Source organism: Caloenas nicobarica, chromosome 1 (genome assembly GCF_036013445.1).
Source record: "Caloenas nicobarica isolate bCalNic1 chromosome 1, bCalNic1.hap1, whole genome shotgun sequence".
In the NCBI taxonomy this organism is placed as follows: Eukaryota; Metazoa; Chordata; class Aves; order Columbiformes; family Columbidae; genus Caloenas; species Caloenas nicobarica.
In genome coordinates, this window is record NC_088245.1 from 79,273,210 (window position 1) to 79,291,442 (window position 18,233).

At 40.6% G+C, this 18,233-nt stretch overlaps 1 protein-coding gene across 1 annotated transcript in view; it reads right to left on the bottom strand.

Annotated features, from left to right (window-relative positions):
* The window catches only part of ST8SIA1 (ST8 alpha-N-acetyl-neuraminide alpha-2,8-sialyltransferase 1), a 133,833-nt gene that overhangs the window by 90,295 nt on the left and 25,305 nt on the right, over nucleotides 1-18,233 (bottom strand). Inside the window, exon 2 of the mRNA XM_065650329.1 lies at nucleotides 6,401-6,545. Coding sequence (XP_065506401.1) covers nucleotides 6,401-6,545 — 145 coding nt within the window. The remainder of the gene's footprint in view (nucleotides 1-6,400; nucleotides 6,546-18,233) is intronic.

Here is an 18,233-nt window from a genome sequence, read left to right on the forward strand (position 1 = left end):
GATAGAACAGATGATGCCTTATTCCAGCTTTGCTAACGGGCTGCACACAATTGTCCAATTACACAGTTCTTAATTAGTCAGTATGCAATCAAAGTGAGAGTGAGGGTTTCACTGAACTAAATATTAAGCCATATCTTTGATCTCAGTCGCCCTGATGCCAATGGCTAGAGATCATCCAGGACTGAAGGGAATACTCACGCTCTAAAAGAGCACAATTTGTCAGGTCTCTACAGATAGTATTCATATCCCAGTTTATGAAGGGCACTATATGATACAATTGCTTGAATAATTCAGAAGATCTCTTTTTAATTGCATTCCTAACGTGCAGATGTCATTTTGCAAGGTGTAACTACTTCTTTACCTTTTAGTACACAATATGTTTTCCATGTTTGCAACAATTAATGTTAATTACATTTTCGTTTTGAATAAATATATGTGGCCCAAATCAAGAACATAGCTTGCGTTACAGTATGCTTGGAAAGGGGGTGGAGGGAGAGAGAGAAAAAAAAAGAAGTAATAGGGATAGCACCCAGAAATTCCCCCAAATCCTCATTCAGTACAACTCAAAAGAAGTCAGGGAGGTCCTGTTTAGACAGTAGAATTAATGGAAGTAAGTATAAGAGTTGCTCAATAAATGTTAGGTCTGCAGGCACTTCATGCCTCTACACAAGACATCTAGGAAAAAAAAAAAAAAAAAAAATCACAACACTTATGACAGACAATATTTCAATGTATTTCTCCAAGCAGCTATTAATTATAGAGTTTTACAGAGAATGGAGTATTTTGGTTAAGTTAGACTGGTAGCAAAACAGAGCGCTTCTAAAGTCAACACCAAAGGCAATAATTCATGCCTCCTAGCAACACTGCAGTCCATCAAATCCTAACCCCCTCCACTTCAGGTGGCTTCCCATTTTATACATAATTTTTGGATCACCTGGGTCTAAAATCGGTCCAAACATCACATAGCATTTGCCCTAAGCAAGTTAAAATTGTCGTCTTAATGGGGTTCACATTCCATATCCAGCTGTAGATTCACATTCCACCCTGTGTTCTGTGCAGCAGCCGCACTCCCACCAAACCCTTCCCAGCTCCTTCCCTGCTCCTAGACCTCACCTTTTACTTGCGTCAAACTGTGATTTTCTTCCTAACGATGAGTATGTTTTTCCCGTAATCCTCATCGTGCAAAAAGGGGAAAAGCCCGCAGATTCTACACCAAACTTCCTTTCCAAATCTGAATTATTTCCTTGAAATAATTAAAAATTATTCTACTAGCTGCAGGCTATAACTGTAAGACCAGGGAATTTGCTTTGACACAGCACAAGTACAAGAAGGACACAATAAAATCTCTGGCCAAATGAGGAATGTTGTGAGCAGTGAAGAGAAATTAAACAACCTGCCAGAATCTAACAGGTACCCTGAATAAAAGCCGCAAAACACATGGCATAATCAGAAAATCTGTCACTGTTACCCAATAAAACATTCACCTCAATAACCCAGAAAATGTCAAAGAATGTCTGCATCTTACAGTAGAGCAATTAACTTTTTCCCTGTCTTTATTTTAAGGACAAGAATTTAAACTCCAATTAATAATTTGAAAAATACTGTCTTTCTCCTCATCACAAGGTATCCAGAAACAGCTGCCAGCTTTCCCATATTTATTTGTGGCTTGAAGCTATTTCCTTTGGATTACTCAAACACCATTTGTGATGACTATTCATGAGAAGCTCATTGCAAGTAGCCATTCTTCTAGCTGACAGCATTTTGCAGGTGAAACTTCAAAAGCATTTGAGCAGCTGGGGAATAATATTTTAGTAATTTCAAATAATTTATTGGTACCAAATGTGTCTAACTGCTTCAGGTGAAATACAATAAAACCAGAAATTTTTCAATGAGTTATTTTATTTTGCCAAATTAAAAAGCTGAAGCTTAACATTTGAAATTTCTTTTGAAATGTATTCACTCCTCTACCCTCCAAAATAATACTTTACAAGGCAGAGTGAAAAGTTACATTTGATTTCACTATTTATTTAACCTTTTGGGGGAAGGGAGACCTCAGAAATTCACCTCAGTTCTTCCTTGCTATAAGCTTTTGCCAACAAGCAACAAAAATAGATTATTTGCATAAACCACTAAATACGGGGGTGAGAGGTCTTTTTTCCTCTAATGGTAAAGGTAGTCTGAAATTCGCTTTTGAAACTCTGAGGAAGAAAAAGACAGGAGGGAGTACAAAATTATTTCAGAAAACGTTTGAAACTGAGGCTTGTTTTATTCTCTAACTCAAAAGCAGATGAGCGTTAGCTGACGTTTCCCTCACATGGTTTTGAGTTACATCCCACCTACTCCTGTGGCTACATCACATTTATGCAAAGCCTCTAAAAATCACTGCTAGAATATACGGAAGCCTGGATTCCTCCATTCCAGTCAGACAGTAAAGGGTGGAAAATGCTATTCATGCCTTCTGTCATGCTCAGTACATCGCAACAGGGCCAGAGTTGCATGGCCAGACTTCCAGGCTGAAGAGCAAGGAGGGTGTGTGTCTCTGTCCTGTCAGGGGCAGGACCCCTGAACACTCACCAACACACGGTTCCATTTTCTGTATAACAGTTGGACCACAATGGAGAGGAAATACATTTACAAGTTATCCATGGCCTTTAGTGGCCAATCTGAGACATGGGAGCCTGGGTATTCAGAGTTTTATCCAACCATGCTGCTGATCTCTACTGCAGTAAGGTCACCTGCATCTCCCAGCTCTCAGTGCCCCCAGATACCTATCAAAATTACTGGCTAATATTGGAACTTCAAGTCTACATGAAAAGCTTCAGAAAAGCGGTAGGTACGCAGTAAGGAATAACCCTTCATTAATATTAAACTACACCTACAGTTATATGCAGACTCTACACTTTTTATCTCCTAAGAGTGGGAAATAATGCTGTAGATCACAGCAAGTAATTCAACAAAGCTGCTGTCAAGAGGTGTCTGATTTTAATTGAAATGACACTCCATTATCCTACAGCTCCAGGCAGTGACACCATAGTACGTGTTGGGAGATGAGACGTAGGCGGGATGCCTACCATCTTCTGTGATGAGCCACATCCCACCCTGAGTCATCTTCTGACCATTAGGTATTAACAATGAGCCACTAGCGGTTTCTCTCCAGGATGGGAAAGATCATGTAGTCTGTAATATTTCATTTCTGTTTAAAAAAAAAATTCATTCTAGAAATCAGGTAGAAAATGACACAGAGAGGGGGAGAGTAAGAGGAGCCACATCCAGCAGCTGAAACTGGTTCATGCAAAACTCTGCAACTTCATATTTTATTTTCATAAACTGAAATGAAACAATTAATTCCTATTTCCACATAAAAGCTTTTTTCTTTTGCAAATTTCTCCCTTGGCAAATCAAAAAAAAAAAAATTTAAAAAAAAAAAAAGGAGGGATACAATTAAGCAAATTCTGAGAATGAAAAAAGCTAGCAACGGAGCCGATTAAAAAAACAGTTGAAATATTACATTCAAAAAGTGGTAAAATGAAATGTCATAACACCAACAAAACCTTTTAACCTTTTCACTTCAAAGAAAAATTGAAAAAGCAAAGAACTGACACTAAATTTAGATTTTGATGAAATAGCATTTTTATTGGAAAAGCACTCCATCGGAAAATGTTGAACCAGCTGTTAGAATTTTATCTGCAGATTACTCTGAGGAAAAACTATTCTATTTTGTATTGTTCACCTTCAAAAATAAGTGACATTTTACATATTAAGTTCTGACATATTTACATTATTTCTGTATAAGTTTCCATTGATGCATAGCCAGCTTATTCTATGCCATAAAATATAGCAAGTTTCTTATTTAGTTTTGAGTTACTTTACCCTTTAAGTTAATAACTGGTTCAGGACTGAGGAATCTTCTGCAAGCATAAAATGGCTTAAGCCCAGCAGATTGATGTGGATAGAGCCTTTTTTATTTATTCCGGAGGAAATATTTTTTCGATTATATCAACATAGCTGCGGCCCTTTGCATTCCTCTTACATCCCCCGAGCATTTCAGAGTATTACCCATATTTTATGAGTGGTTTTAAGCTTCTGGATACTTTTGAAAAGAATATCCATCTTCACAAAAACCGCTTGCCGGTTGCTAGCAAGCTAATAGGCACCATTCTTCAAAGTAGAAGCCTGAAAAATTTAGGCGGGTATTTTTCTTGAAAGAAAGAGAGAGGTAGAAAAATACTTTGTTTAAGAATTTACTGGAAATAAATCTTCCTAAGCTTTTAAGCCTAGCAGGATTTCATCTGATAAAAGTTTACAAAATTCCTCTGGGCAAAATACATAGGAATAGCACATCAAGTCAGAGGCAGTGGTACTTGCAAGAAAAGAGGGAGTAGTAGTGAGTAGCACTTGTCAGAAATGAACTGCCCATCAATTCATTAAAGGAACAGCATTACTGGCACCAATCCTAGAGCTGCTTTCTAGCATTGTTCTAGCGTTGGAACATAATAAAAAAAAAATCATGTTTTCTACCACCACCCCTACAACAGCATCTAGCCGTCCTCTTTGCAGCCTGCATGGCAAGCCTAAGGGACACTGACACCCCAGTTCCTTAGCTCATGCTGTCCCTCAGCAGTTTGTCTCTCCAGCGCTTCCAAGATCCTCGCTCTCGATCCAGCCAACTGACAAACTTTGAAGATAGGGCTTGGGAGCCTGGGAACCACTGGGGTTCCCAAGATCATGACTCCTCTCTAACCAGCATTTACCTCTCTGAAGGAGCCCATCCAGTTCTCTGCTCTTTTCTGAGAGAGGAGGTAGGATGCCACTGTGGCCAGGCAGAGTGCTAGGTTTTAATCCGAAGAAAACCAAATCTGAAATCCCAAACCCATCACAAAATAGCGACCTCTCTGTGCCAGCCCAGGTGGGGCTTTTCTGAAATGTTTGAAAGGATCTACACATTTTGAGCAGCTGTTGCCAATATCCTTGTGTGGCACAAAGTTCACAGCTCTGCCAAGGATTTCTGTTTCCTCCAATAAACAGTGTAATATTGTAGCAACAAATCATACTAATCATCATGAGAGAGATTTACAGCTGCTACTCTGCTGCACACCATAAACTTTCTACCAGTCTCAAAGGCAAGGAGAGGAATTCCCTCCAGCCGGGCAGCCCCTCTCCATCTGCACTGCTGGAAAAAAACCCCTCACCATCCACATCTCAGCAGCGACTTGTTTGTTGAGCTTGCAGGGGCAGAGCAGCTGGGGAGCAGCCTGAGGGAGGCAGAGGTCCAGTGACAAGACAGGAGACCAGCAGCCTAAACAAGTCAGAGCTGTAACGCCGCTCCTCCAGCTGATGTCTTAGCACAAAAAATGGCCATTCCCATCTCCTCTTCCCCACACGGCAGCTTCCCCTCTCTTTTCCTCTGCTAAAAGAAACTCACTTGAAGTCGTAACTGGAAACTGGAGATCTGGAAACTACTTTAAAAACCCCAAACAAAACAAAACAACTTCTTGGTGTTTTATTTGCAGGATGAGTTTAACAAGTAAGAACTCTGCTACATGCTGAACTGAAACAGTAACAAATGAAAAGTCTATTGTGAATGACTCAACACTGACTGGGAGGCTTAATAAATACCTATGCCTTTAATTTGGGAAATTAAAGTAACATGTAAATCAATTGACATGTCCAGATGTTTGGCTTTCTTTAAATGTGTAGCCACATAAAACATCTCTCCTTCCACATACAAAATTCAACATAATAAACTCATTATTTAACATCAGTTCATATATTAATTAAAAAACAAAGAAGCCTAGATCAGGATTACAAAGTCACAGCACCCAAAGCCCATGCACTTAAACCAAAACACCTTTGCTGAACAACAACGAACCACTTCTAATATTCAAAACACAGCAAGAATCAACAAAGTCAAGTTGTTGGCTGCTGTTATTTGGCTCACACTGCTTACTATCTCTGAGCTTCATTAGCTTAGAAGTAACCTGGACACCTTCACACAAAACGCCATCACATCTTAGCTAGACAGATCTGAACTGAAGCAACTCTAGATAAGGGACTGTGCTCCTAGTGAGCCTGATGACTGACTGAAATGCAGAAATCACCTTCTTAAAATAGCCAGAACTTATCATCATTTTCAAAATCAAGACAGGTGGCCTAATCTCATCCCTTATGTACATCAACACACCTGAAAAGTGACTAGGGAAATACTAACATGCATACAAGCATTTTATAGTTTTCAGAACATAAAAGTAAAAAAGCAGAGGAGATCGTTTCGTATTGAGAAATGAAGATACAATTTCTTGGCATCTAGCCAATTTATACTCCTTTGTACCATGTTGCCATTTATTATATTAATTAGTTAGTATCTTAATACTTAAAGTGAAAAGAAAAAAAGTTTACTTACCTGTGGGAAGAGAGAGTAAGTTGCATTGTCAATAGTGAAAGAATATAAAAATTCCCCATCAAACCAGAGGTTCTTCCCCATCGGGGAGTTCAGCTTTGTCATAGCAAAGAGCTGCCCAGGGTCACAGCATTCTTCCAGCAGTTTCCTAGTGAAGGCAACCAAAAGAGAAACAGACATTAATTAGAGCTTTGGCATGCTGTCTCCAGTGACCACCCCTCACACCTGACATCCTGCCACTCTCAGATGCCCCAAAGCAAACCATTCTTCTTCCCAGCCAGTGGATGAACCATGGGCGACCCTTTTTTTATTTACAGAAGGGCCAGAAAACCTGATTTTATTTCAGAAACTCTTAGACATAGACAGTAAAAAAATATAAACCTCCATTCATTTTTGAGTGGCATAGTAATAGAACCAAGATTCAGCAAAAGAAACTACATCCTTTACAACCCATCCTAATCAATAAAAACTGGTCTCCAACACATGCAGAAATCAGAGAAGCTCCTTTGAAAATCAAATCCAAGGTATATGAAAATTCAGTACGAACACTCATTCATGAAGAGCAGGCCTCCTAAAACCCCACAGTTATATAACTTAAGTATGGAAAAATTTGGCATCTCTCTCCAGTTACTAATATCCTTGTGCTACATTCACAGCAGTATTAGAGCCTGCCTTCTAACTGAAGTCCAACTTGAGTCATCCCAGTATGATTGATATATATATATAGGATATCATACTTCTCGTTTCTTGGCTGAAACTGCATAACCTCTTAAACATTCATTTCCCCAAAATAATTGTTACTCATCTTGAGTAGAAATTTGAGAGCTGGTGAGGTGGTTGAAGGCTGTATTAAGCAAAAATTCTGTATCACAGCAGCTCAACAATTAATATCCTAACATACAGAATGATGAAAAGCTGTAGACATCTGCAGGGCAGGAATATCTTGTCTTTCCAAAGCCTACATGGGAGTAGCTCTCTACAGGAAGGGTGATGCTTATATTGGTTTTTATATGTAATAGATGTATGTAAAATACACATTGCAGAATTATGTCATTACGGTATAATAATATATTATTATATATTATTTCTCATTTATTTTAAAGGCAATCCTGAAGACTGACACCATTTCCAGTGGCAGCATAAGAGCTGCAAGTGCTAGGCAGAAAAACATCAGTTATTAGTGACTACTATTATGCTTGACACAGCTGCTCTCCTCTGCGAAAAAGGAAATTTTATTCAAAATCATGAAGTCATTCACAGAAAGGTTTGAATATTTTAGCATTTTTAAAATTTTTAGAGCTACTTTTCTTCTCTAAAAAAAATGCTATTTAAAAGGAAATATATATTTTCCCCTAACAAATATTGATTTTGCCATAAGTTAATAGTTTTCTGCAACCGTGTGAATACAATTTTCCATACATACTTCAACTGAAAATTTGATGAAAACCATAGAGTGCATTTGTTGTAATCTTAGCAGAAGAGAAAACAGCTTGAAAACGTTGCATGGCAAACAGAAAACCTAGAGGCGCCAGTACTATTTGTTAGCTTTCCCTGCTGGGGAAGTTCAGTGATTTGCTTTGGTTCAGCTCCAGGGCAGCGCTGCCCCCACGGATGCCCCAGGCCCCTGGGACACTTCCTCACATGGAGGAAGGCTCTCAAGGGACAGCAAGGACGAGAGCACGGGGAAGATGGATTGGGGGCAGGAGGTCCACACCTCTCCTAAAACAGGTACCTGGGAGTAGCCTTTGCATGTGACATGGCAGACAGATTAAACAGTTAAAAGGAAGGAAATTACACAAGGTAACTGGATATCACATTTTGTTGTAAGTCAAGAGTCAGTTCCTACGAAGAGCCGCAAGGTAAGCTCTCCCCCTGTAACAGGCTGAACAGCCTCCGTCCCCGCAGGTAGCCAAAGAGGTGAGTGATTTTTGCAAAGAGTCAACCAGAAGCTTATGACAGGGTGCTTCATGGCTCAAAATTTCAATATCGTGTCCATCTGAACGCACAGTGTGGCACTGCAGTGCATGATGCCCCACTGCATATCCAGATCTTACGCAGTGCAAGTACAGCGCTCACAACGACAGAGCCTGCTGCTGCTCAGACTGAAGCGCTATGAACACTAACTTGTTTCCTTGTGTTCTCTCCATACACACCTGAACTCCTGCATCTGTATAAATAAACATTTCAGAAAATATGTAAATTTGGCACGTAAGTCAATCCCAAATTAATGAAGTCTAGTACAAAACGGTGTCCAGTTCTAGACCCCACAATTCAAGAAAGATGCAGACAGACTGGAGAGGTTCCAAAGGAAGGCCACAAAGAAGATCAAAGGGCTGGAAAACCTATGAGGAAGAACTGAAGAAGTTTTTTCTCCTTGAAGAAGACAAGACTCAGGGGGCACCTCATCAGAGTTTTCAGGTACTTGAAGGATACTCACAAAGAGGATGAAGGCTCTCTCTTCAGAGGGCACCACATGGAGAAGACAAGGGGCAATGGGTACAAGATGCACTGGGAAAGGTTTCATCTTGATATAAGAAAGGAATTTTTTACAGTGAGAACAATTATGCCCTGGAACAACCTCTGCAGGGCAGTGGTGGAGTCCCCATCGCTGGAGGTGTTTGAGATGTGACTGGACAGGGTGCTAGATAATCTCATCTAGGCTCCCTTTCCCATTAAAGGTTGGACTAGATGATAATTTGAGATCCCTTCCCAACTGGGCAGTTCTGTGATTCTGGAGCTGTTTTCCTTCAGACTGCCCATTGCAGAGCTGATTTGTTTCCCTCTGAGCAGAACAGAGCAACGTGTTAGCTACAACAGCAATTTCCATTCCTAGAAACACCACTGGGTCAACCTATACCCACCACAGAAGAGCTTCACATGATCCTGCTGGTGACACCCAAATAAAGCCTTCATCACAGAATTATGAAAATCAAACCAAAGAAAATTTGAAATCCCTCCTCAAATAACCTTTGCAAAACAGTTTAAGACAGGCATGGAATAGAATATTGTTCCAAATAAAAGATTTGAGAGTGGAGGTTTTTCTGGCTGTACACAAACTCCAGTTTGCAGCCTTTGGAAAATTATTTTTCTCTCTGTCAAGTAGAAAGAAAATAATTTTTGCCTGTCTTTCCTCTCACTTTCTTTGCATTTTCTATCCCAACTGCAACATTTTCAAGAAAGCATAAGGCAATCCAAGACCAGCTTGAGCCTCAACTCTACAAATCATTGTTTGTTATACAACAGTATAACAAAATTAAAATTTCTGAGTGAATTCCTGCAACTCATACTTCCTCTGGAAGCTGGGTCTGAGCATGAAGCACAAAAATAACAGATAACTCAGTGGAAAAGTATCTAGGGAATGTTTAATATTAATTAATATTTCCTTAGCAGTCAAGGTAAACTGATAAGCTAACGAAGAGCTCTTTGTATGATTTTTTTTCCCAATCATCTGACTAGATACATATACCTACTCTTTTCCCTCCCCAAAATGTGTTCTTCCAGTTCCCGCTGAGTTCTTTGTTAATAAACCTATTATGAAAAGCAGTAGGCACATTCTGGAAGGTCCAGAGATAGGCAGGCCACTAATCCAAATATCACATATTTGTATGTATTAGCATAAAAATCTTGTGCACTCACGTGTGTTTTCTGTCAGAAAAGAATTATTAAAAATCTCAAATTATTCAGTTTCTCTTTCTGATCCAAATCCCCAAATTACAAAGTAAGAAAAGCCCCATAGGAAAATGTGCCATAAAAAGCAAAACGGATTCAAGGGCAAAACCAAAGCAGGGTACTTCGCAGAATCAGGGCATCTGAACCGATTTGCCAAGTTTGATTAAAATGTACAGCTAAAATGTTATGACAGAGTTTGCAAAACTGCAGCAGCTTTTAGCCAAGGATTTCGTTTCACTGCAAGCATTCCTTCACTCACAGGATGTAAATAATATACCTTTGACTCAGTTATCTCCAACTCAGAGGAGATCTGCGTATGAGAGGAATGAAAAAACTTGAATATTGGTATTGAAAAGGCGCTGGGAGCTCTCAGATCTGAGAGCACTTAAGGGACAAATCCCTACTAGCGAGAAAAAGTAGGAGAAAAGTTACTTTGACAATCTCTCTTCAGGCCTCTCAGATTTCAGCTGGAACTGGGCACCAGGCAGGTGATTAACTAACTGCATGGCAGCATTAGCACTGAATTAGCTCTGCACATCAACCCAAGCAGCAACCTGTGCTGGCGAGGGCTGTGCAGCAATTTTGAGATGTTAGCCATCTCCCCACGGTATACTTCAGTGAGGTTATACCAGCAGATACTGCACACTGAAGGAAGCAGAGTGAAATTGTCGGTGCCATGGATCCTACATCCACATTACATTATTTCCATGGGTTTTACTGCAGACTAACTCTGGTCTGATCTCACAAAAGAGCCTGTGAGTGGCTGTAGCACATCGAGTGCATTACCGAAGCACTCTAACCAGGGACAATCAGGAGACTTGCCCAAAAGCCTGCTCCTGACCAAAGGGCTAATACAGGTGCACTCCATCTCCACCAAGCAGAGAGGAAGCCAGACCTCTTCACAAAGTCTAAACCTAAATTAATACATAAAAGACAGTGAAAATGTTTGCATAAGAATCCCGAAATACTTATTCCTCGTCTTAAGTTACTGAACTTTTCGGTTTGATTTCAGTTTGAGCCAGGTAACGCTTAATCTCACCCTGGTTTGACTCAAGTCCCAGCCATCATCCCAGCCCAACATTCCAAATGGCTTAAAACCAGCAACTATAAGAACTAAAAGCAGAAATGGGCAATTCCACAGCATGATTTGTCAGCCAGAAGGTTACAGCTCTTCAGCTACCTCTTCTCCACAGGTGGACCAGGTCCTGCCTCCCCAGCACACCACCACTTCTCCAGCTCTCTTTGCCATGCCTGCCTCGTTACGCTGCACTACATGAAACATGTAAGCGCTGCCAGCGCTGTGCAAGGGAGGGGGAGCAAAATTCTTCCTCTCAAATTTTTCCTTTTGGAACCATGCGAGGGGGATGTAGTACATCAATGAGGAAAAGATCAGGTCGATGGAGAGCCACTCATCAGGCAGCAGCAACGAGAGGGCAGCTTCACAAAAAGGGACTGAAGGCTTAAGCTTGATCTTAAATGGAGCAGAGGGTGTGTGGCATGGCACGGCATACTGGCTGTGGGGGTAAGAGTCCCAGGTGAAGCTGGTCGGGGCTATTAAGGCCTACTGGTGACACTGGTAGCACTACCAACACCCCTTTTTCTGCCCAAATGGGATAGCAGTTTTACAGCAAATCTCCCACACACCTTTGCTGAACTTTACACTGAACAGGATCCCACCCAGGTCTGCAGAGCAGTGCCCCATGAAGGCTGCGGGAGGGGGAGAGGATAGGAGAGGCCACCGCTTGATGCCACTCTGCAGATCCCAGCCAGTGCCACCAGTACCCATGCAGAACAAGGGCATCGATTCAACCATCGCTCAAAAACAGTAACATGAAACTTATCATTACAGTTCAGCTTTAATGGCAGCATTAAGATAACAACTGAAGTTCAGGTTCAAGTTTGAGATAAAAATAATCGGTCAAACGAATTGCTTTAGTCAGACTCTGCTCAGCTGCCTGGATTTAACTGATATCATGCTCGCCTACACCCGATGACTACCAAACGGAGCCAAGAGCTGACAGCACAAGACTGCAGCATTTGGTCTAACACAAACCTCCTTTTCTCTACATTGCAGTCCACGTTCACCTCAACTGCCCATTTTTCGCTTCGGGATCAAATGAATCTGAACACCCAGAATAAAAAAATGAATCTGCATTTGGAGTTTCAGCTGGTGTCAAGCCAAAACCATCAGGCCTTCACTCACAGCCACGGATTTATGGTGCTGCTGAAAGTACAGGTGGTCACTTGGGCTCATTAGAGAAGATTTGCACAGCTCCATTTCAGTGCAATCGTTAATTGCTTCTGTCTGCACATCCCCAGTAGAGGCAGGAGGACCTACTGATAGCCTTGTGAACTCCTCAACTAAATTAACATCTATTTCTCAGCACATGCATGCTTAAGGAACCCTGGGGTAACATCCCAATCAGAAATACATTAGGGATTAATATCAATAATGGCTCTGAAACACAGCTGGTCTGACCACCTCCAACAGTCTCAATATCTTATCTCAATATTCTCTAAATTAGGTCTTCTCCAGTGCAGCGGTTCCATAAGAATAATACATCCATGTGTTCTTGCAAGAATTTTTGGTGGCAGAGGAGAAACCACAACTGTTGCTTAATGGTTAAAATCTTGCCTTTAGCAAATATGGACCAGCTTAGAGTTCAAATTTTTGACACTCCAGGTTTTGTCTCATTTTTTCCTATTACTTTTTTCCCCTCCCTTAAAATACGCCTGCTTCTCAAATTTCAACCTCCCTTCTCACATGATGAAGAAATTTTTTACAATAAGGGTGGTTAAACACTGGCCCAGGTTGCCCAGAGAGGTGGTAGATGCCCCATCCCTGGAGACATTCAAGGCCAGGCTAGACGGGGCTCTGAGCAACCTGATCTAGTTGAAAATATCCCCGGTCATTGCAGGGGCTTGGACTAAATGACCTTTAAAGGTCCCTTCCAACCCAAACTATTCTGTGATGCTAGGAGTGGAAAAGTTGAAGTTTCCTGAATTTCTCACTATGAACCATTTTTTACCTTCCTGTTGCTATTCCCTCTTTTTCAAAATCCACCTCGAAATATTCCAAGCTTGGAAATAACATTTCTAGGGTAGTCACCCCTGTCAATACAGGGACAAAATGACCTCTCTGTTATTACCCATGTGTCCCATGTCCAAGGCCAAAGCACATTTAACTAAGTAAATATTTGCCACCCCCTTTGCTGCCAGTGCTTCCCAAGATGGGGACATCGATCTGTAACTGCAACCTGCATTCTGGTTTGCTGAACGCGAGATTTCACATTTGGCTCTACTTAAAATTAGGAAGCTCAGTAGGTAACATGGACTGCTCTGCTTCCTGGGCCTGTCCCCTAGATCAGTTGCTGCCCCACTCCTTTTCTTATCTGAAAAATTTATCAACACTATTTTAATGTTGTCTTGCAGATCACTAACTGAAATAAACAAGGACCAAGAATTAATCTGACTAAGTTCACACCTGGACACATCCTGGATTCATCTATACGATCACCATCATCATTCAAGAACATTAAAAAAAAAAAAAATCTAGCTCCATATCCCATCTCCAGCAGTAGGCAGTAGCTAATGCTTACAGATATAAAAGAGTCCTCTCATATAGCCACATAATGGATATACTTGTGGCCATTTTTTGCCCCAAGCTGGCAGCTTGAGAATTTTATGGCTCTACAGAAGGCTACAGAAGCCATTCAATAACAATAAAATCACTCATTCCATTTAATCAGCGTGGTCTCATCAGCTTGTAGCTACAGTTGGCATTTTGCTTCTGAATACTTTGTGAAAGCATCATTAGTAGGGTTTGGTCACATACATTGCATTTCTGTTTCCTAAACAGCCGACTATAATAGTTGTAACTGGGGTTTAGCCTGAAGCTTTCAAGTTTTCACGGGTTTTAAGGTAACATAGTACTCAAGGGGTTCACAAAGCATGCTAGCCTGCACCTTACGCAGGACAGAAGACAGCAAGTATGACAAAACTTCAAGTTGAACGTCATGTTCTTCTCTTACCAGGCTGATATCACATACCTCTAGCTCTTGCTTCAAACACCTAACCGCCCCTGTACCAAAGCTGTGGGTAGAACACAAGTAACAGCTACGAATGTACCAGGGAGATAGAGGGAAGAGGCTGCCGCCCTTCTGCTACCACCAGATAAGGGATGCGCTGAATGAACTCCAGGTCACACAACACAGAGCCATGTGGTACTTCTCCTCCACACCAAAGCAAAACTGGATTCAGCCTTGTCCAATATTTTGGCACCACTCCTCTCAATACCAGACTCCACCCTACCTGAGATGAAATTTAAAACTACCCTCAGCACAACTATTCAGAAATATGATCTTAAAATTGCCTAAGAACATCATGGGAAAGCACCAAAAGAGTAAGAGAACAGCCAATGCAAATAAATGCTCTTTATATTCACAAAAGCATACCAAATTGTTTTTTTGGGAAAGCAATACCAGTTTAAGCTTTAGCTAAAATTAAGACCTTTGCCAAAAAGAACATCTTAATCAAGAATACATTGCTTTGCACAGGTTCATTTCTGAAATTCCCCCAGTTACCTAAGCTTTAGGAATAGGTCTAAATGCAATGAAAAAGAAATATGAAAGAGTGGACACCACAGAGCAGAACAGAGAGATAATCTGATCTACTTCCCAGCCAAGTTTTCTGCAATATCATACAATCTTATGAGGACTAAAGTCATGACAGCTTTTCTCCTCACACTTATTATTATATTGTTTCTCTTTATGAAACTTTCAGCCTATTTCAATGCCCCCTGCAGCAATTCCTGGTGTCTGGACTTCACAAGGATCATGTAATATTTTCCCTATCTTCCTCAAGAGAGGAAAGAGATTGGGACAATAAAAAGGTCACAGGCAGAAGAAAATCATATACTGAACTGCCTGGTGCTGCAACCTGCTTAAAGAAAGAGGTTGCAGAGAGCACAGATACTTCTCAGAGTAAGGACAGTTCATGAAAACCACCTTCATTAGCTTAGCAATAGAGCTGTATGTGACTCTCTAAAGCGAATAAGAAATTTTAACTATAAACTGTTGGAGTATTTGCTACAAATTGCAAGTTTAATAGTTTGGGGAGCGGTGATTTATGAAATCAAACACATCTACCTTTTCTGCATCATCAGTATCTTTTGCTTTACAACTTTTTTCCTAGTCTCTTTGAGATGCCCAAAAGGGGAAACAAAGTATTTTATTTAACCTGAGAATACTGTATCTTTAGGTTTTCACTATTTATTTTAAAAATCAGTGAACAAAACATTTGGTGCCGCCCACATAGTATAGTTAGTAGCTCTGTTTTACAGACTGCAAAAGAAACATAAAGCTGTTTTATTCTCCAGTGTGCTGGATTACCCTATCCTTTGCTACCCTGGCCCAGTACAAACAAACCCTGCTGCTTTGCAGTAGGCAAAATTTGAGCTATCAGTCATTGCAGCAAATCATTCTCATCTGTGAGTGATTTTGTCCAAGTCTTTTTTTTTTTTTAATGCACAAGTAATATCCTTTTTTGCAGAAATGTTCAGAGTATCAAGGAAAATGTTTTGGGTTTTGCCCCTCCAAACAAAGACAGACATAGTGCTTAAAATTTCAAGGATCTTAAGTCTTTTATCCATTTTCAGAAGACAGAAGTAGCAACAGTATTACATGCTGCACCTTGTAATTCCCCAAACTGAACTGTGGTTCAGCTGAATCTCTGAATCTTCAGATGATTTTGGATTATTTAATATCTATCAGATTCTCCTTCGTATTTAAACTCAAATTTCAGATAGTATGATACAGATACACAGTTACTTTAGTTGATTATGCATTCTGTCTTTGATCAAATGTTGCATTTTAAGAAAATTGAAAGGAAACACTTTTCTACCACTGTAAATAGACATTATTCTTTTAATAGCATCACATCAATTTATGCCATACCTTCATCAATATTACAAGTGCAAAGGAGGACTGAACTGTGCAACATTTAGATTGCAGAAATACAGACAAGGCCAAAATTTGACAGGGATAATCTTTGTTATTGAACAACGTTCATGAACTAGAAAAAACCAGGATATTTCTCCATGAGCAGAAGTCTACTTGAACATCTGACAAGCCTTAAGTTTACCTCTCCTTCTGCCAATTCTTTTACTTACAAAGGAGCAGATTTGATCTGGAAAGCTATTGAAACACGGAATTCTTAGTCTCTTCTCAGAGAAAATACATTGTGACTCATGCAAACTTGCTTCAAACTGCTGTACACAAAGCCTGTTTATAAGCTTTGAAACACAAATTATAATGTATGAATTATAGACTACGAACTCAAGTATTGGGCCAGAGGAAGTTTTTCTAAGACTCTCATACCAGATGTAAAAAGAGCTATATATGAGAAAACCACAAGTTGTGACTTCCAACAGCAAAAACAGCACTGTAGAGCTGCTTTATTACTCATCTAGTGGAATGCAGGATGCCTCCAAGTTGTCTGTATTGTTCCCAATGAAACCCCAACCACATCCAGAAGCGACAGCAGCAGCAACTCCTCACCTCACTTAAGAACTGTGGCAAACAGCCACGTTCCCTGGAGAACCGATGAATTTGAGCACGAGCTGATGGTTTCTGGGCAGTGGCCAGCAGCTCAAGAGAAATGACCTCACACGATGCTGGAATTCACGGGCACTGCACCAGATTGCTCCTTTGCTTTGCTAATGCCACCACCACCACCCCCTAAATATGACAACTGTGTTTGAGGGCCCATCCCAGGGAAGGCACAGGGTTCATCTTGTTTCATTTACGGTATGTGAAATGTAAACATCTCTAACCAAGTCACACCAAGGCTTCTTCGTAGAGGAGATAACTTCTTTTCATGGTGTGATCCATCTGAAACTAAACAGAAACCTATTTCCTCTCCCATGACCATAAAGAGACCAACTACTTTAGATGGCAACATGTACATTTGGTAGTTTTATTCCAAACATTAAGCCAGACCTGCTGCTCCAGACCCTAGAAAGTCCATTAAGGCTCCTGCAGTTAACACTGAGCTGCAAGGGAAGGACTGTAGGTCTTCTGCCTGTCTACAGCACCTCACAAAAGGATGCCGTTGGCCAGGAGCCTCATCTGAGGGTCTTCTAGCTCTGTTCACACAGCCCTCACAGTGGACTGTTGGAAAGATGAGACAGCACAACTGCATAACTGGTAGTTTTGTCAGAAAGAATTCAGAGACGAGGGGGAGTGGGGCAGGGGGAATAGCTTAATTGCTTTACACGCCTTTTTTTTTTTTTTTTTTAAAATCTTATAAACGTGGCAGGAGGAGAGCACCTTCCACAGAGATGAGGTGAAATTAATGCATTGCTGCCCTGCAAAATAGCAGAACTATCAACTGAGACAGAGAGTTACAACACATGACAGCACTGCTGGAGGGGGGAAAAATGAGTTCTCACCACTTCCCTCATTCCTTTCAGCAAAATTGCTGCTTGCTTTGCACTGCCACAAGCACAAAGCACTATTTGGCTTCAGCATGGGCACAGGATGGCTGTGTTCTTCCAGGAGAAACAGATTCACTAAAAATAAATCAAGCAGCTCTAATCTTACATTTGAGCTTGTAATATCTAGAGTGACGATACATACCACCTAGATCTAAGCAGTCAATTATCACACTACACTGACTTCTCCACATGCTTCTGCAATCCAGATAAAAGCCCTGTAAGTATTATATAACACTCCTCACAAAAGTGGCCCCAAGCTCCAATCCAAGAAAGCCCATAGGGAGCTTTTTACTAATTTGATCAGTTCAAGTCATGCCCCTCCATAGATGGTGAACTGGCCAGAAAAAAAAAAAAATCCTCCATTACACAGATTTCAACATCTTGAGATGCCTAAAAAGCTGAGATCACACAAATTAAGAAATCCTCCACTGGTCAGTCTGAGAGCTTTCAGATGCAAAAACTCTAGGTAACCAAGTAGCCATTGCCTATAGATGAGACAGAGACAAGAATATGTAAAAGTATCACACGAACAGACATGAAAGAGTAATATATTTTATCACATGAACAGACATGAAAGAGCAATATATTTTCAAAGGCATATAAAGTTGTGCATTTGGGGGGCAGCTTTAAAGACATATGAATAGACATACAACTGAAGGAAGGCCTGTTTTG